At 41.7% G+C, this 27,944-nt stretch overlaps 1 protein-coding gene across 5 annotated transcripts in view; it reads left to right on the top strand.

The window, feature by feature from the left end:
* CEP112 (centrosomal protein 112) overlaps positions 1-19,058 on the top strand; it is a 235,632-nt gene extending 216,574 nt beyond the window's left edge. For 4 of the 5 annotated variants that reach the window (XR_014544414.1, XM_083598626.1, XM_083598625.1 and 1 more), the window contains 3 exons: positions 11,572-11,673; positions 15,700-15,764; positions 18,613-19,058. Coding sequence is in view for 4 of the 5 variants with exons in the window: in XM_083598626.1 (XP_083454752.1) it covers positions 11,572-11,673; positions 15,700-15,764; positions 18,613-18,616 (171 nt within the window). In the remaining variant the exon portion in view is untranslated. Of the gene's footprint in view, positions 1-11,571; positions 11,674-15,699; positions 16,431-18,612 lie in introns of those variants that run through there. The other variant, XM_083598624.1, reaches the window with a different exon arrangement.
* The last annotated feature ends 8,886 nt before the right edge of the window (positions 19,059-27,944 follow it).

The following is a 27,944-nucleotide window of genomic DNA, read 5'->3' as shown; positions in this document are numbered from 1 at the left end:
ACTCTTACAGAAAACCTCATACATATGCTAACAGAGGAGACAAAAATTCTATTGTTAACCAGCAATATATTTGCAGCGCTGATTTGCTGCAGGGTACATTAGCAAAAAAACTGAAGTGTTGGAAGCAGGGTTGTCGTCATTTTTACAATCAAGCAATAAATAAACTGTCTGGAGTAAATATCGAGAAAAAACAAGGATCTTTACCCCTACATTAGTAGCATAAACGCTGCAATTCAGACTGTAAATTCCAAGCTGGTACTTCTGCTAATAATGACTATTTGGTGGTGGCGTGTTTTAAAGTTAATGTCTGCAACCCTACTCAAAGCTTGCACAACACAACTTCAGCCATAGCAGAAGTGGACAATCAGTAATGTCTTAGGCAGGAACAAAAGATTAAGTCCGAAGTAAATGCAGAAAAGTAACTAAGCTATTAACTGAAATTAATATGTATCTAAATCACCAAATCTGCTACATACAAAGTATGGGATCTATGTAGGGTTTTTCTCTCTTTTTTTGTAGTGGGATGGGAAGGAGGCCAGGATTGTATGATACTTGCAGCTGGTTGGGACATAATTTATTCTCCAACAGGCCACTTCTTAAAATTATACTTTGATCCTAAAACATTTCACTGGGCTTTATTTCAATCCTGTTTTAATTGAGCCAATAAACAGTGTATGACTTTTATTGGTTATAATTCTGAGCCACCATTTCACTCTCAAGTTTACTTGCTTGTCGGTTCTTCTCTGATGAAGCCTCAGTTCCTCCTACAGTGACCAGCCAAGGATTTTCTATGGCGTCTCTGCTTATTTTGACCTTGAGCAAGTAATGCATCTTGACTTTAGGTTCCCGTGTATATTGATGGAAATAATATTGGTTGACAAGGGATTGTAGCGCATGATTAAGAACGTGATTAAGAATATTTTTCAGGTTTTTATTTTAGTGAATGTCTATTTTAAATTCTCTGCAACTGTGGAATTTTAGCTGAAATTGTGAGACACCCCCCCCCCAGCTGTACCCTGTGAGAAGCATTGGAGAACAGTATGATATGTCTGTCTGAAATTGAGAGTTAAATTGATACCCTGTCCTTTTCCAAGAAGGACATGAGAGCATAAGTAATTTATTTAACTCTCGCCTTCAGAACAGTTTCTTAACCTGAAACTGTTCTTAACCTGAAGCACCACTTTAGCTAATGGGGCCTCCTGCTGCTGCCGCGCCCCAGAGCATGATTTCTGTTCTCATCCTGAAGCAAAGTTCTTAACCCGAGGTACTATTTCTGGGTTAATAGAATCTGTAACCTGAAACGTCTGTAACCCGAGGTACCACTGTACTGAGAAAGAATTGGGCCGTGTTCTGTTCACGGGTCAGGAACTGTGACCCCTCCATATGCTGTTGGATTCCCAACTGCCATCTGCTCCATCTAGCATGGCTAATGAACAAGGGTGATTGGAGTTGTAGTGCAAGAACATCGGGGGGACGACACAGGTTTCCAATACCTGATCTGCTCCCTCCTGCACAACAGCTCTTTGTTAGATGGGAATCCATATTTGGAGTCTGTAGATCTCTCACTGTACCCCGACCAAGCACCCAAACATTGCCTTCCATGCTTTGCAAAGAAGTACAAGCTACCTCCACCAAGAGCATTCTGCAAGTTGTGAGGGTGGATCATGCCCTTGCCTACTATGATCTTATATACGTGGGCATATAATTTTGAACTTGTTTAGGAACTGTCCATGTAAGGAACTGTTTGATTGTTTCATTCATTCCTGTCTCTTACTGTCCTAGGAGAGGTGTGGGGAATCTTTTGCCCTCCAGATATTGCTGAATGACAACCTCCATCATCCAATGCTTGCTGTGGCTGATGGGAATTGTAATTCACCCCTGAATTGTCATATCAGTTACCCCAGAGTGGCTAAGAAAGACAGAGAGACAGAACTCATTACCTCTAAGAGAAGTGAAATGGCTCTCTCTCCTGCCAACCACCCTGCTATTCTCGGTGCTTATCTTCGCTGATAACATAGTTTGAGAGCTAGTGAATAGTTAATAATGAATATATACTGGTACAGATTGGCTGCTTGGAAATAATCTGAGCCTTTTGGGGGAGGCCAGATGAAAAACTTAAATAACACAATCCCCAACTCAACACCAGTAGCAAATGTAGAACCCTAGGTTCTTATGGTAAAACTCTGCAACTGTTCTTTGGCTGCCTAGGTCATATTGTTTGGGGGGGGGGTATTCCAAGGGTATTATGGAGGCTCCCTCCTTCATTTCCTGAGGAGGGATGCATATTGTGAAACATATTGTGCAACACATCTGTCATCTCATGATAGAAGACCTTCAGCCACCAATATATTTTCTTTCAGGAGAAGGAGCTCATTGGCAGTAAGAGCCCTGCAGAGGCAATGAAGGATTCTTTACACTGGCAGAATAGTCAAGTAGCAAGTGTTTTCTGACCACAGCTATGCCATGGTGTTGAGTGATGACTTTTATTCCTCTCCAACTCACGTAATCGCAAGAATGCTGCTGTTATGTAGCATATTGCTTCCTAAGGTTTGCTTGGCTGCTTCTCTTTGGCAGTTATGAATTATATAAACTGTAAGTGCTTAACTACAAACAGAGGATTTTCCAGGTGGGTGATCTGGTTTTAGAAAGAAAAGACCAGCAGTCACTAAAATAATACGTTTTCTTGGAGACAGGCTACATGTTCAGACAAATCACATGGTGCAGCCCTTGGGTCATACCCCTTCAGAAAGCAGGTGGGGGAATTGCATGACTGAATAAAAAAATCTCCAAATTTATGCTCTAATCCTGGGCAATCTAGTTTCTATAGGCAAGGAGTCGTGTGTGTGTGTGTGTGTGTGTGTTATGTTTGGGTTCCCCCCTGTCATGGAGGAACATTCAAACATCACGCATTATGAAGTGGTGCAGTCCCAGACAAACCGCATTACCTGATTACAGTGGTAGCTCAGGTTACATACGCTTCAGGTTACATACGCTTCAGGTTACAGACTCTGCTAACCAAGAAATAGTGCTCCAGGTTAAGAACTTTGCTTCTGGATAAGAACAGAAATCGTGCTCCGGCGGCACGGCAGCAGCAGGAGGCCCCATTAGCTAAAGTGGTGCTTCAGGTTAAGAACAGATTCAGGTTAAGTACGGACCTCCGGAACAAATTAAGTTCTTAACCCGAGGTACCACTGTATTTCGAATATGTACTCCTTCCCTTGGATAAGGATAGGGGGCGGGATTCAGTGTCTTTTATATATTTACTGAGTTTTATTTCATATACAATACCTTTATATATAGCTAATACAATTTAAAAAATAATTTTGAGACTTTTAAAAGAGCTGGATACTCAATAGGCAGCAGAGAAGCCACTTGTGCCAATATGAATACTTGTTAATACTTTGGAAATGTAGTAACTTCTGGAATCATATCTTTCTCCCTTCAGTAGAGCAATGTGATACTGTAAAAGTTGCAGCCTAACCAAGGTGATGTCCCAACCCAAACTAAGACCTTTGGCTGATATTCCCTGGGGCCTTTCATCACCACCCCACTGTTACATAACCAACTGTTTGACTTCTTGCACAGAGGTGTGAGTTTTGCTATTACTTTAGCCTCCCTAGGTAGGTGATACCTTTCAGTCCATAAGATCCACAAATTTCCAGATTCATAAAACACAGCACTTATTTTCTGAATGCCTGAAAATGAAAACACTGAGCTGTTCTGATGTTTTGTTTCTTCTCAAGAAAATGTGTACCATATGTTAAGCAAACTCAAACACATTTTATTTAATGTTTTATTAGATCCAAAAAAAACCCAAAAGCCCCACCCTGAGTGAATGGATGATTTATTCTGAAAAAGCTCAAATACCACACGGTTTTTAAAATGCACACAGGAAGGCGGGGTGGGAAATCACACATTTAGAACAGTTCTTTACCACACTTAAATGGGATCACATAAGAACATGAGCAATGCCACCCCCACAGCCAAAGTTTTATACAAATACCATACAAGTACTGCTGAGGGCATGTGAGGCAATTATAAAGGAGAATGCCTCTGAGCATATGCAGAGTCTGCCCTTGACTACTGAGGAACTCCTCCAACATATATGTCTCAAGATACGACTAAGATCAAGAAGACAAGACAGGAGACTTGTATTCAAGGTCAAATGAAATGGTTCCATATGTTGTGAACTGCCCTGTGATCTTCGGATGAAGGGCGGTATCCAGATCTAATCAGTCAATCAATCAAGTTCAAATTATGCATAATGATTAAAAGTATACCTTCCTAGCTGTGAGCTTTGGGGTTCCAGAAACCAAGGTATAGATGAGGAGATCCCCAGTTAGAACCTAACCAATGTGATGAACTCACTAGGTGGCCTTGGGTCAGTCATGGGGAGCTTGTAGCCTTCCAGGTATTGCTGGACTATGGTTTCCAGCATCCTTGATGATTGGCCATTCTGGTGATTGGCCACTCTCTTTTGAAGTGCTTTGATCATCTGGAGCCACCCTGTTGGAACGATGGTGATGATATTGGCTTAATTTTACGGTGCTGTGACAAAAGATCATTTAGATAATGTATAAGATGTGTTTTGAGCTGTTAGAAATAGGGTTCCTATTGAGGGTATTTGGCGAGCCAACATGGCCGTGATGTGGGATTGAGGTGATCATTCTGTGATATTATGGCAGTAGACAAAGCTGTATTGTAACTTTTGGAAGAAGGAGGAGGAGGAGGAGGAGGAGAAAAAATAATAATGATTGTTGTTCTCAGTAGGCTCAAGACCTAGCTCCTCACCTTGTTAAAATTCCAGCCGAATCCTATGCATGTTTCCTCAGATGTAATATTATCAAAATATTCAGTGCGGCTTCATCTCAGGTGTAGGAGTGCAGCTTTAATCACAAAATGCTGCTCCAACAGTAATGGGATGTACATAAGTCAAGTCACAGTTCTCTGACCATTGACCTCTGATAGAAGTCATAATATAAATAAATAAAACCCCCGGGTCAAACCTAAAGCAGCCTTCCTCAACTTGGTGGCCTCCAGGTGCCTAGGACTACAGCTGCCATCCATCCCAGCTTGTTTGGTCCATCATCAGGGAGGATAGGAGCTGTCTCCCTAAACATCTGAAGGGCACCAGGTTGGGAAAGACTGGCCTAAGGAAGGGGAGATCTGTTTCACATGGTGCTTTCTCCTACTTCTTTGCATGTGAAGCCTGCCTGCTATGACTTCATTGCCTATCCTTTTTGTTTAACATGCATTCAAAAGATTTACATCTCTCATTATTGCTTGAATTGAAACTGCGTGTCATATTCCCTTTTGCATTTATATTTTTTATCGCATCATACTATGTTTGGCAAGATTTCCCCCTGCTTGAATATGTTTGCTGGTACTTCAAGTAGGTCTTAACTTCTGTCACAGTCTTGACAATTAAACATAAATTGTATAGGTTTTGCAGATAAATGTACATCATAACTCGTTTTGTTTTCAAGTAAGTTTACTTGAAGTTCTTAAGCGTGTTGATTTTTAGTCCAAAGGGCAAAAGCGTTCCAGCAACTGTAACAAGTTTGTAGCTTAAAGATATGCCTCCTGCCAACCTAGCAGTTCGAAAGCATGTCAAAGTGCAAGTAGATAAATATGTACCGCTCCGGCAGGAAGGTAAACGGCGTTTCCGTGCGCTGCTCTGGTTCGCCAGAGGCGGCTTGGTCATGCTGGCCACATGACCCAGAAGCTGTACGCCGGCTCCCTCGGCCAATAAAGCAAGATGAGCACCGCAACCCCAGAGTCGGCCACAACTGGACCTAATGGTCAGGGGGTCCCTTTACCTTTACCTTATTAGCATGAAGCATCATGACACATGAACACTGTTGTAAGAACATGCGAGTTTGTAGGCTGTAACAACAATTTGTATCTCGCTCCCTTCTAATCTCCTTTTACACATCCAAGGCACAGTCCACGAATGTCACTCTTTTTTTTATATATATAAATTTTTATTGATTTTCCAACACATATTAAAAAACAATACGAGACAATACATAAACAAACAAACATATAAACACGTATAATTTCTTAACCTCTTTTTCTTAAACCTTGTTTCAACGACTTCCCCATACCTCCCTTTTCTGCATCCCTGTTTTAAATTTTCACAGCAACCCCTAATTTCAATACTTGTAATACAATTTCTGATCTTTTTCCTCTTATCCAATTACTTATCACTTTACTTACTTATAATTCACTTTCTTTAATCCTTTTTCTCTTACCCAATTATTTAATCCTTTTTCTCTTACCCAATTATTTATCACTGCAATTCTGTTTTACATTACCCATGACATTTTAGCACTCATTAATTTTACAACAGTTCTTAAGGTAAACTTTAAATTTCTTCCAATCTTCTTCCACCGTCTCTTTCCCTTGGTCACGGATTCTGCCAGTCATCTCAGCCAGTCCCATATAGTCTATCACCTTTGTCTGCCATTCTTCCAGCGTGGGTAGCTCTTGTGTCTTCCAATACTTTGCTAAAAGAACTCTTGCTGCTGTTGTCGCATACATAAAAAACGTCCTGTCTTTCCTTGACACCAATTGGCCTACCATGCCCAGGAGAAAGGCCTCTGGTTTCTTCACGAAAGTGCATTTAAGCACCTTTTTCATTTCATTGTAAATCATTTCCCAGAAGACCTTGATCCTTGGGCACGTCCACCAAAGGTGGTAGGAAGTACCTTCCGTTTCCTTACATTTCCAACATTTATTATTGGGCGTATGATAGATTTTTGCAAGCTTGACTGGGGTCATGTACCACCTATAGATCATTTTCATAATGTTCTCTTTTAAGGCATTACATGCCGTAAACTTTATACCGGTAGTCCATAACTGTTCCCAGTCAGCAAACATAATGTTATGACCAATGTCTTGTGCCCATTTAATCATAGCTGATTTAACCGTCTCATCCTGTGTATTCCATTTCAACAGCAAGTTATACATTCTTGACAGATTCTTAGTATTGGGTTCCAAAAGCTCTGTTTCTAATTTTGACCTCTCCACCTGGAAGCCAATTTTCCTGTCCTGTTTGAAGACTTCATTTATCTGGTAGTAATGAAGCCAGTCTCTTACTTTAGACTTCAATTTCTCATAACTCTGCAATTTCACTTTTCCCTCCTCATGCTCTATAATTTCCCAGTATTTTGGCCATTTGGATTCCATATTAAGTTTTTTCACTTCCTTAGCTTCCATTGGTGACAACCACCTAGGGGTTTTATTTTCCAGCAAGTCTTTATACCGAATCCAAACATTATATAGTGCTTTCCTAACAATATGGTTTTTGAAACCTTGATGGATTTTAACCTTGTCATACCATATATATGCATGCCAGCCAAATCTGTTATTGAACCCTTCCAAATCAAAAATGTCTGTGTTTTCAAGAAGCAGCCAGTTTTTCAGCCAGCAAAAAGCCGCTGATTCATAATACAATTTTAAGTCCGGCAGGGCAAACCCCCCTCTTTCTTTTGCATCAGTTAGTATCTTAAATTTTATTCTGGGCTTTTTGCCCTGCCAGACAAATCTAGATATGTCTTTTTGCCACCTCTTGAAACAATCCATTTTATCCACAATCTGCAATGTTTGAAACAAAAATAACATTCTCGGCAAAACATTCATCTTAATAACAGCGATTCGGCCTAACAAGGAAAGTCTCAAATTTGACCATATTTCTAGATCTTTCTTCACTTCTGTCCGACATTTCTCATAATTATCTTTAAATAGGTTCACATTCTTAGATGTCAAATTAATCCCCAGGTATTTCACCTTCTTTGCTACCATTAAACCAGTTTCACTCTGGAACTTCTCACGAATGTCACTCTTGCACATCTTTGCTAATTTGCGATTCTTCTGTTTGTTTTGAGGGATTTTATTTATTAAAAAGAAGAAGAATTGTGCAATAGAGGTTTGTGCTCCAGAGAAGTCTTCTGCTTTCGGCCTCTTGTTTTCCTGCTCAGAGCAGGCTTATAAGCAAGTGTCACTTTAAAACCAATTTTAGCCCACTTTAAACCTGGAATATTTTTCTGTTGTACACATCCACTGCCCTTTGTCGGCTTCTTTGATCTTTCCTGCCATCTTCACCAATCTAGAGCCAGTTAAAAGCCTTCAGAAGACAAGCGTAATAGTCTCATGGAGATTGCACCACTTTACAATGCCGAGAGAAAGTTTCATATATGACTCTTGTCCAACAACAAAGAAGCCAGTACATTAGAGGGAATATTAGACTAGAATCTTTCCAATAAGCCAGCGCCCTACATGTGGGAAGCTTCTTGCATGGTAATCCATTCTGTGCAATACAGCTTAAAGTGGTAGAGTCCTACCACACATTTCTTTTGAAGGTTTGCTTTGGGTCTAAGTACATACACTGTCAGCCATCCAGGCAAGGACCCCATCACTTTTGGACCGTGTCTGGCATGCTGTTGAGAACTAATTAAATGTAAAAAGTAAGCTCCACAGTCCGTTAATGAGTTTACTGAAAGTATTCACAAATTTGATAATAGTTCTTCAGGAATAGGATACATTCACTTTTAATGAAAGGAACTAAAAGCAGAAAGAAGCTTCAGCTTAAAGCTGTTTGTTTTGCCTTGACTACCTCAAACAAACTGCTAAACACAACTTCCAAAGTTTCATTTTCTCTTTGAAGTAAACTGCCAAATTACTGTTCAATCCAGTGTTCAGTGTTTCTTCATCTCACTGGCAAGAGAGTTGTGCAGCTGCTGCAACTGAACTCATTCAGCGAGTACTGTGACTCAAGTCATCCTATTTATTTAATATGAACAGAGGTGGAAGGAAGGCGATTATGATGTGGCTATTTCAAAGCCTGTCACAAACACGCCGAAAAGAACCACTGTATAAACCCAAACTCTGCATATAAAACAAAACAAAACAAAAACAGAGCAACATTTTGATTATTGGTCCTGCTTGTCAGGTAATTCAATGTTGTTTCATAAATTCAATATACATCTTGAGTTCAGCTCAGTGATACTTTATATGCTAATGTATGTTGTTGGTTTTCTGTCAGTCTTGTGGGAGCCAGTATCTTTTATGAGTGATTGTGTCAGCTGGTGAAAGGGATGCTCAGAGCTATACATCTCAACACCTTCCTTACACAATGGAATGGCACCCCAGTAGTTATTGAGCAAGATAATTTATTGTGTTTGAGAAAGAATTATTTCTACATTCAACATGCTAATTTGGTACAAACTTCTATGCTGCTACATGTTAGAATGTTCAGATTAATTAGTACATGAGATGATTTGCCCCATTTGAGTTTGTGAAATGTTTTAGCACTCGACTTCAGAATGCAGTGGTACTCAACTATATTTCGTTTGGTTGGTCAGTTTTATCCATTCCAACCCCCGTTCAAATAATAACGTGTCCTAAACCTACTGGAGTCTCTTCTCCTAATCAGTGAAATGGGAATGAGCATTGCAGTTTGCATAGCTAGATTGCCTCCATTGCTTTAGAGCCTTGATAGCTCAGCTGGTTAGAGCCTGGTGCTAATAATGCCAAGGTTGCAGGTTCGATCCCTGTTTGGGGCAGCTGCATATTTCTGCATTTCAAAGGGTTGGACTAGATGATGCTCAGGATCCCTTCCAACGCTACAGTTCTATAGTTCTATTACACATGAAAAGGAAATGCCCCCTTTTCCAGATCAAAGGGGTGAGGAACCTTTATCTCATCCATCCCTTGTGGGCCAAGTTTTGAATGGCATGTTCTTAATCAGCCTTACTTGTCCAAAGAGGAAGGGGGAGAGTTGCATAGGCCTTCCTTTTGTTCTGAAAAGCAACAACTCTGTCAGACCGTAGTCGGTTTGAATGCATTTTATTTCAAAGTTTTGCTCTGAATATCTGAGACTGATGAAGAACTGACTACAGCAAAGCTGACTTCCAGCATTCCTGTCAGATCCTAAATGTAAGGCCTGAGGATTGTAGTCTACAAGCCAAACCTTTTCTTTTTCTCTTCTCTGGGAATGACCATGTAGGCACGAAAGGATGAAGCATTCACAGGCAGGATGCAGCCCTGTTGCTTTCCCCAAAAACAGTTATGCCAGTAAGAGTCATATTTCAATTGCTTTGTATTTCCATGGCATTATTCACTCTTACCTGTAGAGAAAGACGCCACAAACTCTTCAAGATGCCCAAAAAGTTTTCTCAAATTAGCTTGAATTCTCATGGAATATTGAATCTTAGCATAAGTTTTGAGGTCACCGAAGGAACCCTCTATTCATACGATCTTTAAAAACGATTTGATGTTTTAAAAGGGAAGGGAAACCTTCCTTAAGAGAGGGCTTTTGCTTTTAATAATAATAATAATAATAATAATAATAATAATAATAATAATAATGATGATGATGATGATGATGTCTTTATTGTCATTGCCCCCTCTCAGGGACAACGAATTAATTTATATTAATTTATACTTTAAAAGCATTGTGGGGACAGTAGGACAATTATTATTATTATTTTGCTCATCTGCCATATTAATATGATTGGGAATTGAAGGAGCATCAAGGAGTGTCTTGTAGGGTTTATTTTTTTTCCTGCCAGGGAGATGTCTTTAAAATACTGTGTTGGCTATCATTAGGTCATTCGCTATTTTAGCTTTATTTAGCTTTATTACTCTACTGAAGGATACTTAATAGCACTGGAAAGCAGTCCCAAAATATCCAGGATGCAAAGGGGGGGAAAACAACACACACAATAAAACCGTTCTTGTAACTTTTCTATATATTTAAAAGGGGATACGTTGTAATAGAAAAAATATGCACTCCACCTTTGCTATGAGAAGGATGGAAGAAAAAACAGCATGTGGGCCAGGCCTTGAAAAAAGAACAGATTCAGTGCTGAGTGAGTAGGAGCAGGAAGTGACTGCACATGGGTTTTGGGAGACTATAGCTGCAATAATTTATTCAGTTTTTATGTCTTAGTTTTGGTGGGAGAGACACAACATGTGTAAAAAGCTCATGTTGGCATCTTTGACACGATTCTGCAGCCGTTATTTAAGACTCTGAAAACAAGTTGAAGTTGACCATTTCAGTTCTAAACAACTTGAGATAACCACTTACCGTATATTTTGCTCTATAAGACTCACTTTTCCCCTACAAAAAAGTAAGGGGAAATGTGTATGCGTCTTATGGAGCGAATGCAGGCTGCGCAGCTATCCCAGAAGCCAGAACAGCAAGAGGGATTGCTGCTTTCACTGCGCAGCGATCCCTCTTGCTGTTCTGGCTTCTGAGATTCAGAATATTTTTTTTCTTGCTTTGCTCCTCCAAAAACTAGGTGCGTCTTGTGGTCTGGTGCATCTTATAGAGCGAAAAATACAGTAATTGAAAGTAGAGAAGGAGACAACCTTGATTTGTCATGTGAGAGTACTCAGGGATCCTTCAGTTTAATGGAACACAACACAATTGTTTTCTTGTATAACTATACATCCTGCATATAGATTTGATGAATGTGGAGTTCAGACTGGGAAAAGTAGGCTGTGACAGCTCCCAACTGTGTGACCTCCTATTAGCTATGTAAATGCTCATATCTTTGGTTTCAGATGACTTCTATACGGCAGGAATATGAAACCAAACTCAAAGGTCTGATGCCAGCATCTGTGAGACAAGAACTTGAAGACACAATTATTTCGCTAAAATCTCAGGTAAAATCTGAAACGTCCCTCTCTTTGTAAGACTGGAACTGTGCACATCCTGACATTTGACGGTTCCAAGAATTGTCAATATATTTAATGGCACACAGCATCCCAGTTTGGAAAGCAGTTGTACACAGTCCTAGTTTTGGTTTCTTTTCCAGCCTGTTTTTCACCAGAATGGCTGATACTGTGGCTGAATCATTACTGCTGTATATGCAGTAGAATCATATGGGAAGAAGTCAAATTATCCCTTTGGGGGTTCATTAAAAATTCCCTAAAAGATAGAGCATGGTGGCTGTTCCTTAAGGTAAAGGTAAAGGGACCCTGACCATTAGGTCCAGTCGTGACCAACTCTGGGGTTGCGGCGCTCATCTCGCTTTATTGGCCGAGGGATCCGGTGTACAGCTTCCGGGTCATGTGGCCAGCATGACTAAGCCGCTTCTGGCAAACCAGAGCAGCACACGGAAACACTGTTTACCTTCCCGCCAGAGTGGTACCTATTTATCTACTTGCACTTTGACGTGCTTTCGAACTGCTAGGTTGGCAGGAGCAGGGACCAAGCAACGGGAGCTCACCCCGTCACGGGGATTGAACCGCCGACCTTCTGATCGGCAAGCCCTAGGCTCTGTGGTTTAACCCACAGCGCAAGAGGTAGGTTAATTTTTACAATGCTGCTATGCTTTCCACCATGAGGACCCAATTGAGGAAGACAATGGCACACTTCTGCAGTAAGACATTACTGACACTCAAAAATGGGGCTTGTGCTCTCTGGTTCATTTTACCTATTTATCACTATGTTTATATTGCACCTTTCCTACGAGGAGTTCAGGGTGCAATGTGATGCTCTCCTACACCCCATTTGACCCTCACAACAACCCTGCGAAGTAGGTTAGACTGAGACGCTGCGAGTGGCCCAAGATCAATCAGTGAGCTTCATGGCTGAGTAGGGATTTGAACCCTGGTCCGACCCTCTAACCCAGGGTTTCTCAAACTTGGGTCTCCAGCTGTTGTTGGACTACAACTCCCATCATCCCTAACTAGTAGGACCAGTGTTCAGGGATGATGGGCACTGTCGTCCAAAAAACAGCTGGAGACCCAAGTTTGGGAAACTTTGCTCTAACCCAATGACAGGAAACCTGCAAACCTCCATATGTTGTTGGACTCCCAACTCCCATCATCCCTGAGCATTGGTCATGCTAGGTGGAGCTGATGGGAGTTGGGATCCAACAATATCTGAAGGCCATGGGGTAGCCATCCCTACTCCAACCATGGCATGACAGGGATTGCCTCTGTGTATCTATAGGAGCGTCTCCACCCCCATTTTTCAGCCTGGACACTGAGGTCCAGCACCCAGGGCCTTCTGGCGGTTCCCTCACTGCGAGAAGTGAGGTTACAGGGAACCAGGCAGAGGGCCTTCTTGGTAGTGGTGCCCGCCCTGTGGAATGCCCTCCCATCAGATGTCAAGGAAATAAACAACTATCTGACTTTTAGAAGACATCTGAAGGCAGCCCTGTTTAGGGAAGTTTTTAAGGATCAATGTTTTATTGTGGTTTAAATATTCTGTTGGGAGCTGCCCAGAGTGGCTGGGGAAACCCAGCCAGATGGGCAGGGTATAAATTTATTATTATTGTTGTTGTTGTTGTTGTATGTGAGTGCAGGCAGGGTGTAGGGATCAGAAGAATAAGAAGGGTGTAGAATAAGGACGCACAGAGTGGCTGAATACAGTTCAGCTTGGCTGCACTGTTCAGTCCACTGCTGAGTGTACAACAAGCATTCCAGTACTATGATATACTCATTCATTTTGGAGCAGGATCCTTTAGGAGCCATTTGCGCTCTACTTGGAGAAACTTGAAATACTTTGCTGCTCTCACATTCCTTTAATTCCAGAGCTTTTCAGGGGACGATCAAAAGGTTAAAATGGATATTTGTTATATGAGTTCCCACTGAATGAGGAGAGGAAACCTTTAATTTAAAAAATGTTAAAAAATCATTTTTCCACATATTTATTTGGTAAAATACTAGTTTGAAATGAGTTATTTTCTCGCTATAATTTCTGGCACATAAGACATTGGATGAAACACCACCAACTTTGAAGACAGGAGGAGCTCCATTAGAAAGAAACTTGCTGTTAATTTTGCTTTTAGCCTCTGTTTATAAATACATAAGAGAATTAAAAATGGAACATTATATGGGATATCTGTGACCGAAAAGTTCTGTGTCCCCACTTGCCAATCATAACAGGAGTTTTATAATTTCTAGAGGGAATGTCTTAGTAGCAAAAATATGGCATCTTAAAGACCAACAAATTTATCATGGCATAAGCTGCTATTGGGCTACAGTCCATTGAAACTTACACTGTAATAAATTTGTCTCAGTACAATTCTAACCATGTATTAGAAGTGGAGTTAGGATTGCAGCCTTGGTCCCCAGGGTTCCAGAAGACTCTTAGAAGCTTTTGCTTGTGGGAACAAATTTCTATTGGAATTCACTGCAAAATAAATAAATATTTACTTACTTAACTTAATAAATTTCTATACTTCCCTACATCCGAGGATCACAGGGTGGTTTACAATATATATATATATATATATATAAAATACATAACATAGTAACAAAAAAAAAAGACATATATATCGTATTTTTCGCTCTATAAGACGCACCAGACCACAAGACGCACCTAGTTTTTGGAGGAGGAAAAAATATATTCTGAATCTCAGAAGCCAGAACAGCAAGAGGGGTCGCTGCGCAGTGAAAGCAGTAGTCCCTCTTGCTGTTCTGGCTTCTGGGATAGCTGTGCAGCCTGCATTCACTCCATAAGACGCACACACATTTCCCCTTACTTTTTAGGAGGGAAAAAGTGAGTCTTATAGAGCAAAAAATACGGTATATAGGAGTTAAGAATTTAACTAGGAAACCTATTTCAAGTAAATAAGTGTGCTTATCTAATAATTTTGCCAGTACAAAACATTGGAGAGGTGACAACTGGAAAAATCTGCAGCTTCCCCTGTAGTGAAGTTTGGAGTTGTTTGAATTCTTTTTTCTTTTTCTTTTTTTAATGAAATCTGATTTCCACCTGCAGGGCTTTTGTGAGTATACACAGCATTTCAAAGGAGCAAAAGTCACTCCAGACTCCTAATAGTGGGTGTTAATGCAGAAAAAGCCTAGCTGGCAGCTGCCTGCTCAGGGAAATACAGTAGCCAGCTACAGACTGCTCAGTAAGCAGGGCTCCCTTCTGAAGCACAGGTGTCCTCTCCTTTGAAATTGCTGAAATTCCTGCTTCAAAAACATCAGACGGAAAGAGCAGTGGAATCCTTGCACCTGTCAGGGTTATTAATTGTTCCAGAGGAATGAGAGGGCTTGGCTGGGTAAAAGTACCAACCAGGCGGCTTTAACAATGAACAAATAGGAAACATTCACTTCTCAAACAAAGCTTTGCTTATGTTTAAAATATGTTGGCCTCCTCCTCCCTTCTGAGACTTTCAGTGTATTCTTTGTGTCCTGTCCTAGCATGGCACCAGTGCCCTGTTAGAGTATGCTTAGGATTTTACCTCTCTGGTGAGGACAGTCTGATCCTTTTTCTTTCTTTTTCCAAAAGGAGAATCAAAGGCAAAGGATTTTAATATTGCCTGTGATGTGTCATTGTTAACACTGAAATGGCAGAACATGGGAGTCTTGTACCCAGGCTTAGTTCCTAAACCCCTGAGTTCTTGTAAGCATCTATTAAGGCTGAAGTTTTTAAAAGTACACCACTCCCGACCGAAATGCTCTTTCAAGGTGTTGCGCAGTTCTAGACTATATGTATGAATGTGGGTCACGGAAGGTGTTTCCAGATCATGTAATTTGCTGGATTGCATTCCGGCTGCCTCCCTTGCTAGCGCAATGCACAGTAGCCACTAGCAAATAGATAATAAATGCAGATAGACCAAATTTAAATAATGAAGGTAAATGAATGGACACCTCTGGGAAACCACAACCATTGTTCGTCGGTCTTCTGTCAGCTGGGAGCCCCTTTGTCATGACAGCTGTGTTTTCCAGGTGAATTTTCTGCAGAAAAGAGCATCCATCCTGCAAGAGGAACTGAGCACATACCGTACCAGGAGGTAAGCCGATACTTCCTCTTCAGGCTGTAACACTTCGCACCTGGCATTGCAGAGCTGCAAAGTGTAGTGAGAAGGACTCCGGCGCCTTGGCAAGTTTGAAAGCAGCTTACTGTTCGGTAAACAAAACGACTTTGGGAAGCTACGCCCCTCCCGTAACCCCCGTGCTTAGCGTTCGAGCAAGATGAGAACTTGCAGGTGCCTTGCAAGCCTGGGCCTCGCCTTGGCATTCATCGTGAGATGGTGGCTCAACACACAGCTGCTGTTCTGTTGGAGGTGCCGCCGCCGCCACCACCGCCTTCGAAGGTGATGCAGTTTGTAATATTGCAGATTGTATCTTCAAAGCACCGGATCTTCACCCACTTAGCTTTACTTAGACATTCACACCATTGTGAATAAATAGCCACAGATGTTGCAACAGCAACTGCACCTTTGGGAAGGGTGATTCACATGGGTGATTAAGTGAAAGGGACCTTCCAGGTGATGTCACTGAAAGTTTTCACACTGATAGTCTCACTGATCACCCCTTATTTCTTCAGGGCAGGATATGCAAATAGGGTTTTAATTGAAACTCTGTGTATGGAAGATGTAAGACTGTAACATGAAAGCAGGGATATCTCAGATTTCTCAACAAGCTTCTCCATAGACCTTGGCCTCGTTTAATTTCAACAGATAGCAACAATGAGAGCTAAACTTATGTGTGAGATTCTGGCTCAGTTTGAGCCTTGTGCTGGAACATTTTGTCCTTGTTCTGCCCCTTCCCACCTCCCTTCTTTGTGTACCACGATTGAAGACTTCCTCGGTTAATTAGCCATAGTTTCCCCCAGTATGTCTGAACGGAGTAACTATGGTTGCCAAAACCAGAATAGGCCATGATCAGAAACCAGCTTCATGTCTTCAAATCCTGCCATGTTCTGGTCCTCATAACCATTGAGAGCAAGCAGTCGCCTACACTGTTTCCATTTTGGCACCTGTTAAAAACATTCCTGTTTAGACAAGCCTTACCCAGATGCTAAGAAAGTTGAGGCAGTTTTAATGTGTTTTAGTATTTTTATTTTTGTATGTTTTAAAGCAGAGCTGTAATTTTTCTTGATTTTTTTGTTTTATCTTTTGGTAAACCGCTTTGAGCTCTTTTACAATCCAGCAGTGTACAAATTTTATGAAACAAACAAACAAATATTTCCCAGTTCCTGCATACTAATTTGAAGCTATGGCTACTTGACCCAGAAGTCCTGAATGCTGGGCCACTGCTTTGCCTTTTGGAAAAGCAGAATTAGAGAGCGAAGGAAGAAATAATATGTAAGTTACTTTATAAAGCACTGTAGAGGTGGGGACATCACTCAATGGAGTGGTTTGCCTGCACACAATATATATTCTGCGTGGAGAATCCATGTCTTATGAGCTTAGGTAACAAAAAAATTATCTCGCCATCCACCATCCAGCATGTTGTACCTGCAGGTCTGTTCCCACATGCACAGAAAAGAATAAGGGGCTCAGTGATGATGCATTGCAGATAGCACGTCTGAGAGGACTGACTATTCATACCAAAGATGAAAGTACGGCAAGCATTTCTCATTGTACAAGTTGGTTGAGGTCCCAAGAGCATTGTCTAAAGCAGTGTTTCCCAAAGTGGGCAATACCATGCCCTGTGTGCAGTTGGGGGGCACTAAATAAAAATAAGGGGGCGGTAGAAGCATAAAGAAAGAAGAGAGGAGGAGAAAACAATTGAAAAACAGTTCATACATGTTCCATCTGTTGTGTAATGATGCTTACTGCCAGGTTGGGCTCTGTTGCAGGGGGACGACAACGCCACCCCTGGATCCAACTGGAGGCGAGAGGTTTTTCTGGGCTTTGGTGATCCCAGGCCCAGGAAGCTGGTCTGGCTATTTGACCAATGGCAGACAGGCTGCAAATCCAGCCCTGCCCCTTCATTTAAAGAAGGTCGATTTCCAGGGGGTGCTAAGTATATATTTCCCCCCCCCTGAAAAGTGGGCAATAGGCCAAATAAGTTTGGGAACCTTTGGTTAAAGCATCACCACCTATAAGGGCTTGAACCCATTTTCACTTCTATCTGCATTGCATCTCTTTACAATGGGTTGTATCTGGTTAGTGGCTACATTTTGATCCAGCAAGTAGTATCCCCTAATAGAGAAGTGGTTTTACTGGTGCCCCTGGTCCCCCAAACAGACTTCGGGGGGGGAGTGGCAAAAGTTGCCTCACTCCTTGTTCCTTTAGTGGGCAGCTTCTGTTGGAGCAACAGCACTGGATAAATTAGATTCTGTCCATTGTCTTAAATGCCAGTCCTGCTGGTCTCCCAACACTCAGGACCAGCTTTTCAGGGCATTAGGGTCCACAGAGAAGAAGGTCCTCAAATGCTCCTTTGTGCACATGGCTTTTTAAGATCCCAGTTGTTACCTTTTTGCATGCAGGTATCTCAGGTGACCATGTTCCAAATTGACTATTAAAGTCCTTCTAAGCACTACCTCTTCTAAGCACTACCAGGGACGTGGGTGGCGCTGTGGGTTAAACCACAGAGCCTAGGACTTGCCGATCAGAAGGTCGGTGGTTCGAATCCCGCGACGGGGTGAGCTCCCGTTGCTCGGTCCCTGCTTCCACATGACCTGGAAGCTGTCTGTGGACAAACGCCGGCTCCCTCGGCCTATAGAGCGAGATGAGCGTGCAACCCCAGAGTCGGTCACGACTGGACCTAATGGTCAGGGGTTCCTTTACCTTTAAGCACTACCTCTTAGTGAGGGCTCTGACCCCAGCAAGTAGGAAAGTGTTTGGTGTTTTCAGCATTGTCAGTAGTAAAGGGAACATTTGTGACTGATGAGAACATTTTATTTCTTAGGTAACTGTTGGAGCTGACTGGTTTCTTCAGAGGACTTCTTTTCAGCAGGTTTGAAGATTTGGATCTTGTGAAACTAATCTGAGAGATCAGTGGTTGTTTTGTTAAATCAGACAATGTAATTAAGTTTCTGAAAGCACATCCTTCATTCATAACAGTATTTTAAGTTACCACTTATTTGAATTATTTTATCATTATATTACAAATTTTAAAGCTTTTGATATATTGGATATCTATATATGTCAATATACTTACTGAAAAACTTAATTTTGTTTGCTCATTTTGCTTTTGTTACCGGCTTCCTGCTGCAGTTTGTTCACTTTTACACATGCTAAAAATCACGTCCTTATTAGAATCATCATTATTATTATAGTGTCCAAAATATGTTAAAACATATATGGCATTATTTTCATGTTCACATGTTATGTAATATTAAAGTATTTTTTGTAGATTTTGTTTCCACATTATTTCCATTATCAGTGACATATCATTTGCTGCAAGAATAGCTGCAATGATTCCTTTAATGTTTCTTATTGATAACTTCTTGTAAGATTTTTTATTTAGTAGAGTACACTTTTGTGGCTATATGGAAAGACTATATAATTGTTTCTGTTCCTTAGCTTGGCTAATTGATTGAACAATAAGTGCTTTCACTAGGGATAATACGAATCTCTCTTAGTCTGGAGTGCATAACTTCTAAATAATTTGCTATAGCAAAACACTGTAAGTGTATTGTAGACTCTTGACAAGGAAACTTTTACACTGTTTTACAGGCCTTGGAAAAGTATTTCCCTACAATTCAGGTGTAAATGTTATTTGAGCAGTTCCTTTAACATTTAGCGTGGATTTCCTGATGGGTTTGGTAGGAAATCGAAGCTAGCAATATGAAACACTGATAGGGGAATTACAATGAATTGTCTACATCAGGAGTAGCCAATCTGTTGCCTTGCTGGACTGCAAAACATGCCCACGTCATCTTCCCTGTCACTGGCTATGTTGGCTAGGACTAATGGGAGTTGGAATCCAACAACATCTAAAGGGACCACATTGACACTCCCTGCTTTAGGCAGCATATTATTATTAGTAGTAGTAGTAGTATTTAAGGAAGGTTGTGTTCCAACCTCCAAGTAAGGATAGGCAGCATTTGCTGAAAAGTAAGCCATTTTCAACCAAAAGGTTTCAAAGCTAAATTCTTCTGTATGTAACAATTTTTTTATACAAAACGTTATGTAAAAAGCCACCCTTGTTTTCTTTTTAACTTCTTTCTTTTTTGAAATAATGATAATAATAATAATTAAAAGCATCATCAACTGAGAGGAGCACACACATGTATTTGCCATTTATCCCTTTGAAATATACAGAAGTAGTGATTAGGCAAGGATTGGGGCCCTTGTTTCATGTCTCTCAAAGCAAATACCACATGCTTGTGCACCTTGCAACTCGAGCAACGTGGTGCTTAAGTCCAAAATGTTGCACAATGAACTATTTTGAAACATTAGATGATAGGTTAGAAATAATAATAGTTTTGTATAGGACTTCCAAGGTTCAAAGTGCTTCACAGGGACTCTGTAAGTCACTATTAATATTCCCCATTATGCAGATTGGGGTGGGGAAACCGAGGCTGAGAGTGGCTTGCCTAAGGCCATCTAAGACCATGACAAAGGTGAGATTCAAGCCTACGATTTCTGATTGGTATGCTGTTTTGCTGCTTTCAGGGTATATATTATTCACTTTACTTTATGAAGAGTATAGTCATTCACCCAATTTCATGACCACCAGTGCTCATGGGGTGCCTGGGCCAGTCTGTCCCAAGCTAGGGTCTCCAGCTGTTGTTGGACTACAATTCCCATTATCCCTGACCACTGGTTTTGCTAGCCAGGGATGATGGGAGTTGTAGTCCAGAAACAGCTGGAGACCCATGTTTGGGAAACCCTGGCCTAGGTCATGAGATCTGCTGCGTCGAATGAAGCCTTCTCTCAGTTAACTCAGCCAGTAGTAGATTCCCAACGGGTACGTTGATTCAGATATCACCAGATACCAACTTTGTGATGACATCACACACTTATCCTGTATAAGGGGACTGCTCTGGGGGAAATAATCACATTGCTCAAAGCTTTGAATTGAGACTGACCCCTACTAATGTGTGGGCCTAGGCTTGCATTTGAAAGAGAACAGCACTTGTAGCAGCAAGTAACAGGGACATGACTTTCTTGGGAATGTAATGGAGCAATATAAAACCGACTCTTTGCTCAGACTGAGCAAACGTCTGGGCCCTGCAAAGAGGAGCTACTGTGGACACATTACTGTGTAAGTTGAACAAAGCCATAAAGCTTTGGAAAAAATACTTGGGTGCTGGGATTTGGTGAGGCATGGAGTTTCCTGGGAGCATGTGCATACAGAGACTAGTGAGCTTGTGAAGCATAGCAAAACTCCTCACTGGCAGACACAGGTAGGGGTAAAAGGATTCAGTAGAGACCCTGAAACTGGATGTTACAGACTTGCCCTGTCTACAGAGGAATAAACTTGTGGCATGAAGACTTTTTAAAACACAGGTTGCTTCCAGGTTATTATCAGGCAGTTAGTAGCAGATGATAGGCTAATGGATATTTTCCAATACAAGACTATCTCCTTAAGACCTCTCTCTCTCTCTCTCGTTTTTCTTCCTTACTTTCTCTCTCGTACACATATGCACACACATACATTCCATATCACTCATTCACAATACAGTATTCCCTGGTCACTACACAGTCTGTTGGCACATTAAAATGCAATATAAATAGATTGTTGAGTTCTGTACAAAATGTTTTTTCTTTTCTTTCCTTAAAAATGTAATGGTCCTAACTATTTCATCAATATAGATGGCTTTCTGTATTTTATTGAGGTGAAGTATTGTTTCCCAGATAGTCACTTTTCTTTTTGTTACCCAAGTAACACATATGTTTGTTTTCTTAGTTATAATACCCTTGCCCCTTTTTTGGCTGTGCATGATATAACGGTGCTTTAATTGTAACATGGTAGGTTCATTTATTTATTTTCTCCTGCAGCAGAGCTGTTGCGCCCTTGTTAGTTGTTCAGCTCTCTTAGAAAAACAACTTCAGTGGTTCATGCTGTGTTCAGCCTTTGCTCCTAGCAGAGAGGACTCCAACTCCGATAGGAAGAAAATATTTGTGATTGCTTTAATAACTGCTAAAGGTTACGCTGAAAAACACCAGGCACCCTCAGTGCTAAGCAGTTCCAATAGATAATGCAGTGAGATTATGATTTCTCTGCCCTCTCAAGTCTCCATTTGCCAAAGGCACCAGCTCTGTTTCTGGGGTGGGGGCGCTGGCAGGGGAGAGGAACTGAGAACATCAAGCAATGTGTGAAAAAGTTTCAGAACACAAGGTCATTTTAATTCATAGTTTCCTTTTTTAAAAAAAAAAACCTCATCTTTGCTCAGCTTTGATATTTTTTTGTTCAGAAAAGTCATTCCTCTTAAAGCCTTGTCATTAAAGAAAGTTGGCTCTTTTACAGCACATTATCAAAGAGAGTAGAAATTGTAAGTTACTGAAATGAAATTGCGTGATCAGTTCTAAGTCTGCTAACCCAAAAAAAGGAAAAAACACAGTTTGGCTTTTGTGCTAGTGCTCCCTGTCCCCCCCCCAGTATTAGGGTTTGCTACATTTCTTTTTTGTGCAACATTGTACAAACGTAGCCCATCCGCACTGCATTTTGTGTTTAAGTTTGGTAACCTAACACACACACTTAAAATTAGTTGGGCTTTTATGATGCTTGGGGTTTTTGTTGTTGTTGTTGTTGTTGTGGTTTACAAAGCTCCCATAGGCTATACAAACATAACCAGCACCCCTTTGGGCTCCCCTGCCCTGAAGGTTATGGGTTACTCCTGGGCTAGAGGGTATGTGTGAAATGAACCAAAGGATGCAATTGAAAAACATACGGCAGAAGGGTATGGCTTTTTAAATGTAAAGCCAGAAGAAGCCAAACCATTGGTTAATTTGTGTGTGTGTGTGTGTGTGTGTGTGTGTGTGTGTGAGAGAGAGTGAGAGAGAGAGAGAGAGAGAGAGAGAGAGAGAGAGAGAGAGAAGCTCATTTTCTTTACAATCTGCATTACTTTTCAGTGGTAAAGTGATGGTTTAAAATGTTCACGTTGTAACACTTGTACATTCAGGCCATGTATAGGTCTTTACAAGGAAACTAAGTGAAACGTTTACTCTAACCTTAACATATGGATCCTGGTCAAAATCTGCCCAACTCAGATTCACCCCACTGTGTTATAGTCATAATTACTGCATTCCACTCTTGAGAGAGAGAACAGAATGGGTTGTATCCAAATAAATTTTACTCGGAGCAGACCCACTGGGTTGCACTCGGTGCTATTTTTCTAGAAAAAGAGGTGCCACAACTCACCATGAACACCTCCCTCATTCTCCTAGGATGGCATTGGAGAGGTGCCAGAACCTACCTGAGAAGTTCCAGCAAGTTCCGGCTGGAGAAAAAGCCCTGGTTGAACTCAGCATAGCACTAAGTAAATTGTTGTGGAAGTAGAGCTATTTGTGCTTGTGCAAGGGGAGTCTTCTCCCCCAATCTCCTCTCCCTGTGCGTACTCTGAATTTGTTCCCCAACCATCAGGATCATATTTGGGCAAGCAGGGGGAGTCCCATCGTGCAAGCAGAAGTTGTTCCTCTTGTGCAAGGATTTAGTTGACTACCGCCCGTTGAAGTTAATGGAACTAAGATTGTCATTCCCATTAATTTTAATGGGTCTGCTCTTGAGTATTGCATTAGGTACAACCCATTGTCTTTCCAGAGCTATCGCACAAGGGTGACAGACTCCTTAAAAGTATCTCAAACGGTACTTTGATAACAAGCTGGGATATAATGGGGAACCATTCACCTTTCCTTCATTTTGGGGAGTCATTCATTCATATATATATATATATATATATATATATATAAATAAACACACACACAGGAAAATCGTTGTAACTTTACGCTGAAATGCAGTAGCTTTGCAGGACTAAGGTGGAAATTTGCAGACAGTAATGCACCATACATTTTCTTCTTAGAATTGTAAGCATCACAGATGTTACTCCTTTTTTCCAATAAATGAGCCTGAGTCAGGGGTAGCAAATATGGTGCCCTTCATATGTTGTGAGGCTCTAACTCCCATCATCCCTGAACATTTGCCATACCAACTTGCGCTGGTGGGAATTGTAGTCCCCACAGCATCTGAACGGCACCATATTGGCTTTTCCAGATGCAAACTATGTTAGTCCTGATCCAATATTCCCTCTGCTCATGGGAACTGCAGGTCATGTGTGAAGCTTTCATGTGACTCGTTTTCACATTAAGCTGCCTTTGGTATGGAAGCGAAAGGGGAGCCCTTGCTCACTAGAGAACTTGATTTGCACTCCTGCAATGTTAAAACCTGAATCTCTGTGACTGTAGTCCTATATATACACTTAAGTAAGTAAGAAAACGATGGAGCTTACTTCTGAGTTAGACACGTATATAATTGGCCTGTATAACTTTTGTTGAACTGGTTTTGAACACACCAAGGTGTATTTCCCTGATAAAGGTGTTCAACACCAAGTATAATACATTTGTTTGCAGCCACACACAAACTTTGTTTTCATTCAGTCATGGCCCTACTACCTGTGGAAGATATTGATTCATATAACTATTTTTAAAGCACTAGAATGCTTTTGTAGACCATTTGGCCATTCCAGAGGGCACCACAAGTGACATCACAGCTCCCGAAGTGTCGATTTTCCCACTTACCCATTTGGCTCACAGAATGTTTCCCTGGTGCCTGCCTTTGCTCAGAATGTTTCCCACCATTCTGATGATGCATCAAAAGTGTCTGAGGGATTCCTTTCCATTGTGCTTTAAGATTTGGTAAGGGAAGGGTTGGCATCATGAATGGGATGGCACGGCATGCAACACACAAAGCATCACCATCTAGAAATAACACGGTTAATTTCCACCACACCTAGAAATAGCTAGATCACCATTTTCATATGCTATCTTGGCCCAGTCAGTAGGCACAAATTTCTAAAGTGGAACTGAAATTGCATGATTGAATAGTATTACATTGACAAGCATGATGTTCAAACACAGATGGAGGAGGTTCGGAAGCACTTGTGGGCCATTCCAGTACTAATGGAGGGTGAGAAGAGATTTCAGGGGTGCCAGTGGTACCCTTTAAAAGTTCAAAGGATTGGATATTCTAAGCTTGACTATGAAATTCAAAGTGTTGGATACGTCTAAGTTTAGATTCCAAAAACCAGTGTATATTAAGAGCATTGTTGTGGTTCATTTTCTTGTCTCACTGCTCAGGGACAGGTGCACCTCAAGAAGAACATTTTTGTCATCTGAAACATGGGGGAGGGCGGTTAACCCCCCCCCCTCCATACCACACCTGTGAAAAAAGTAATGCCTCTGTAAATGCTACCATTAACTTAGCTTGCATTTTCCAGGAGACACATGCTTGCTTGTGTTCCCAAGCTTTCTCTGTGTTAAACATCCACATTCCAGCCAAGAGGGAACTCCCCCCCAAAAAACCCCACCTTTCTCTGAAAGAGTTCAGACAGGGTACTAGGAAGTAGCACTGGCACTCCTACATTGGCTCCCAGTCCATTTCTGAGCACAATTCAAAGTGCTGGTGCTGACCTTTAAAGCCCTAAGCGGCCTTGGCCCAGTATACCTGAAGGAGCATCTCCACCCCCACCGTTCAGCCCAGACACTGAGGTCCAGCTCCGAGGGCCTTCTGGCTGTTCCCTCCGTGCGGGAAGTGAGGTTACAGGGAACCAGGCAGAGGGCCTTCTCGGTAGTGGTGCCTGCCCTGTGGAACGCCCTCCCATCAGATGTCAATGAAACAAACAACTATCTGACTTTCAGAAGACATCTGAAGGCAGCCCTGTATTGGGAAGATTTTAATGTTTGAAGTTTTATTGTGTTTTTAATATTCTGTTAGGAGCTGCCCAGAGTGGCTGGGGAAACTGGAATGCAGATGCGGCTTCTGCAGGTTTTGTTTGCCCCCTCTCCCCAGTCAGCTCCCATCAAGCAAGGAAGGGGCTTGGAGATGCCACAGGACAGCTCCAGGGGAAGCTGTTTCTGATTATATTGCATTATGAGAAAGCATACCAGCAGTGCTTTTTCCCCAGGAGGTACTCAATGGTACACAGTACCAGCACCTCTTGTTGTTGTTGTTAAAAAGTGTGGCACTTACTGTAACAACTTTATGGTGAGTACTGGTACCTAGGGGGGAACACTGCATACCAGCAAAGGTAATATGGATCATTTCTATAGAGGCAAAGGATAGGAAGTACCAAGTTGGCAGGCTTACTGTACAATCCTATTACACATTTACTCAGAAATGTGGTGTATTGTATGTCAATGGAGCCATCAGGTAAGTGGGTTTTGGGTTGCAGTCTAGAGCTTCTTTCCTGTTGCCCTTTTGGGGCTTTTGATTTGCCCTTAAAATCTTTCCTGCAAGACATTCTCCAAACTAATAACTCTAGGCTCCTTAGTGGCTGAGATGTAATGCATGAAACTTAACATTAATTACCCTGGGCATATCAACTTAAGTTGGTTTGTGACTGTGATAAATCTGTAGCTCTAAAATGTACAGTAGAATGCCTTTCTATAAGAAAAGCCCGGTTGGGTCAGACCAAAATGCCTATCTAGTCCAGGATTCTATGCTTGCCACGCACAGCACGTGGGAAGCCGCAAGCAGGATATTCAGGAAGCATCACTCTTTCCACTTATTATCACATTATTAACTGTTATTTATACAGAGCCATCACTGTATATGGCTCTGTTACACAATTTAAGAGAAGGAAGTCTACCCTGAAGGACAGAGCTTTCCAAATTGCGTATCACGGCATGCTAGTATGTCAGCTACAGTGTGTAGGTGTGTTGCACAAATGCTCTTATAAGGGGTTAGTTTAATGTCCGGTTTGCTAGTAAAATTGAATTACTGTGTCGCGAAATGATGCATGTCTAAAAAAAGTGTGTCGCCAACATGAGAAGGTTGGAAAACTCTGATCTAAAACAATGAATAAAGACGATCAGTTCAAAATCCTTAAGTTTAAATGCACCATTCACAAGACCAAAGAACCTCGGTAAAAGGACCTTTCTTAACAAAGTGCTGTCTAAGCCTGCTGGGCACTATCACCACGTGAGAATTCACTCTTCCACCACATCCTACATCCTCTTTGGGTAAAAAAAACCAACAACCCTCAAGTGAAGAACAGGCCATTGTTGTGTAGTCTTCCCACTGATAAGCTGTCAACAGCTTCCTAGACTCCTCAGAGCACAGTTTTCAAACCAGGAGTGAGGAACCTGCAGCCCTCCAGATCTGCTGAACTACAGCTCCCATCATCCTTGACATTTGGCCACAATGGCTGGGGCTGATGGGAGTTGGAGTTCAGCAGCATCTGGAGGGCTGTAGGTGCTCCATCTCTGACCCTAATCAAATGGAACGTGTCTACTACCCTCATTCTTCAATTCTAGAAGATTAAATTCAAAGCAGAAGACACCTATTTTTAGTGTTGTTGTTGTTGTTGTTTAGTCATTTAGTTGTGTGCGACTCTTTGTGACCCCATGGACCAGAGCACGCCAGGCACTCCTGTCTTCCACTGCCTCCCACAGTTTTGTCAAACTCATGCTGGTAGCTTCGAGAACACTGTCCAACCATCTCGTCCTCTGTCGTCCCCTTCTCCTTGTGCCCTCAATCTTTCCCAACATCAGGGTCTTTTCTAGGGAGTCTTCTCTTCTCACGAGGTGGCCAAAGTACTGGAGCCTCAGCTTCAGGATCTGTCCTTCCAGTGAGCACTCAGGGCTGATTCCCATCTAAAATGTCTGTACCCAGCTACTGGTATTCAGATATTGTTATTTGTTGTTTAATCGTTTAGTCATGTCCGACTCTTCGTGACCCCATGGACCAGAGCACACCAGGCACTCCTGTCTTCCACTGCCTCCCACAGCTTGGTCAAACTCATGTTCGTAGTTTATAGGATTATATTAAATGCTGTTGTTCTACAGCTCCAAGACAGCAGACTTCTGCTTGCACAATATCATTTCCCCTCTTCTCCCCAGTGCACCGTGCTCCAGAGGGTTGGAGGACCATTTGGAGAAGATTTTCAGGCCACGGGAGAGGAAAGGAAGGGGAAGTCTTGGTGCACAAGTAGAACTCTCCTCTTGCAGCCTTGGATGCAACACATACTAGATCTTCAACCATTCTTGCATCAAGAAATCTGAGTGTAGAAGTCATGCATGAAAGCAGAATACCTACAGAACAGTCCCATACTTCTCCTAGGTATGGTTTGATAG

Source organism: Podarcis filfolensis (genome assembly GCF_964270895.1).
Source record: "Podarcis filfolensis genome assembly, chromosome: 2".
Lineage (NCBI taxonomy): Eukaryota > Metazoa > Chordata > Lepidosauria > Squamata > Lacertidae > Podarcis > Podarcis filfolensis.
Note: the sequence above shows the minus strand (reverse complement) of the source record. Positions and strands in the feature narration are given on the sequence as shown.